At 35.5% G+C, this 2174-nt stretch overlaps 1 protein-coding gene across 1 annotated transcript in view; it reads left to right on the top strand.

The window, feature by feature from the left end:
- LOC103601743 (PH and SEC7 domain-containing protein 3-like) overlaps positions 1 to 2174 on the top strand; it is a 127445-nt gene that overhangs the window by 108959 nt on the left and 16312 nt on the right. The window contains exon 7 of the mRNA XM_008586166.1: positions 1622 to 1766. Within this exon, the coding sequence (XP_008584388.1) occupies positions 1622 to 1766 (145 nt within the window). The remainder of the gene's footprint in view (positions 1 to 1621; positions 1767 to 2174) is intronic.

Below are 2174 nucleotides of genomic sequence, written 5' to 3'. Positions count from 1 at the left end.
AAAAAAATGAAAATAAGAACAAGAGCAGTCACTCTGATAATTTTTGGATGTTGAACTTTCAAAGGTATAAAATTGCTGACATCAGGTGATGAAGAAGTCACAAGGAAACAAGTTTTTGGAGTATGGGAACAGGACCATTAACACCACAAAGGGCCCATTGCAAGATGTATAATTACAGCTGTTAGGCATAAAGCATATTTCAAATTATTTTATTATCTAATTTTTTAAAATCTAAAATACCAGATAAGATAACTAAAGAGATCTGATTATTTCAGATAAAATTGATGCAGAGATTAGTAAACTGAAATAAAGGAGCCAGAGAGATCAGACTAGAGAGGCATATGGGGTGCACTAAGAGTTGATAGCTCTTGTAGGCTCAAGTTGATGTGGTTTCTCAGAGTAATTGGAGAAGAAAATTATTTTAGATTTGGCTGACATTTTTTCCACCTTCTGTTTATTGATTATACAAATGTTAGATAATCTATTCTGGTTCATGACCATTTTTACCATTCATTTATGAATTCACAAATTTATGGGTTGAGCTTTCTGGATATAATGACACATAAAAATATGATCATGACGTCAGATGATTTCCACCTGTTCTCAGGTGGATTGTTTTTAACAGTCTTATTTGAGGCACACTTTACATAAAATTTTACCTGTTTTAAATGAATGTTTTAATGATTTTTAGCAAATCTACAGAATGGTGCAGCTATCACCACAACCCAGTTCTGTAACACTTTCATCACTCTGAAGAGGTCCCCGTGCCCATTTTGCTGTCACTCCCCTGTGGCACCCCCAGCCCCAGACACCCACCAGTCTACTCTCTATCTCTATAGTATTGTCTTTTCTGGACACTTCATATAAACAGAATATGTGGGTTATTTGGTCTGGCTTCTTTCACTTAGCATAAAGTGTTGGAAGTTCATCCATGTAGCATGTATCAGTACTTCGTACCTTTATTGCTGAATACTATTCGATTGTATGGATTTACCGCATTTTGATTATCCATTCTCTAACTGATGAACATATGAATTGTTTCCCCTTTTTGACTCTTAGTAATGATGCTCTGAATATTGACATACAAATCTTTGTGTAGCTATATGTTCTTACTTCTCTTGGGTACCTATTTAGAAGTGGAATTGCTGAGTCGTATGATAAATTTATAGTTAACTTTTGAAGAAACTGCCAAACTGTTTTCCAAAGTAAACATACCTTTTACATTCCCTCTGTCATTCTGTGCCTCAGTTGGATTTTAAAATCAAATTATGTGATTAAAAGAGATGACTTAATTTTTATTTATTTTTGGACTAGCCTAGTATCAAACAGAGTAGAGGTTGAGTAAATATTTATTATCAGGTGATTCCTCTTTTTTTCCTTCTGTATCCTAGAGAGATAATCACAGTCTTAAACTGTGATGATCATAGGTTCTAGGGCCTTCAACTACCATGTTGATCACTGTTGAGAATGTTAATTTCAATGAAGTTTTGTCAGGGATTAATTGCATCGAGAAGAATAATTGACTTTTATGTGCCATTTTTAAATCAGTAAGAGAAAGGGACAAAGGGCAATGCACTAAGATGTAGAAATACCCTAACACAAATATATCTCTTTCTCATAGGAGTCCAGAGGAAATGCAAGGGTGGATAAACAAAATTAATTGTGTTGCAGCTGTGTTTTCTGCACCACCCTTTCCAGCAGCCATCGGCTCTCAGAAGAAGTTCAGCCGCCCACTTCTGCCTGCCACTACAACAAAATTATCTCAGGTAAGTCATTTTGATAGCGCTTTGACCTTGGAAAAAAGTACTCTGTAAAATAATCTTATTAGAATTTGTATTTGAGTAGTATTTCATACTATTATAAGGCAGCTGGGACACCTTGCCCTATAAAGGCATATTGTATAAAGGTGGCAAAAGGCAGTTTACTGGGTTTTACACTTCATATAGGAAGCTGACACATTTGAGTCATGGTTAGTAGGACACATTCTTTGATGTAGTTTCTAAAATTTATATCAGTTTACTATTCAATCAGTCATACATGCCTGGCTTTTTTTCCTTTTTTTAAATAACAGCTGATAATTTTTATGTATTTATTCATTCTGTCTTTTTCGTGACCGGTAAGGGGATCGCAACCCTTGGTGTGGTGTCGCCCACACCGCGCTCAGCCAGTGAGCA

The sequence above is a fragment of the Galeopterus variegatus genome, unplaced genomic scaffold (assembly GCF_000696425.1).
Source record: "Galeopterus variegatus unplaced genomic scaffold, G_variegatus-3.0.2 Scaffold3856, whole genome shotgun sequence".
Taxonomy (NCBI): Eukaryota; Metazoa; Chordata; class Mammalia; order Dermoptera; family Cynocephalidae; genus Galeopterus; species Galeopterus variegatus.
The sequence above is the reverse complement of the archived record's forward strand: the minus strand, read 5'-3'. Positions and strand labels throughout refer to the sequence as shown.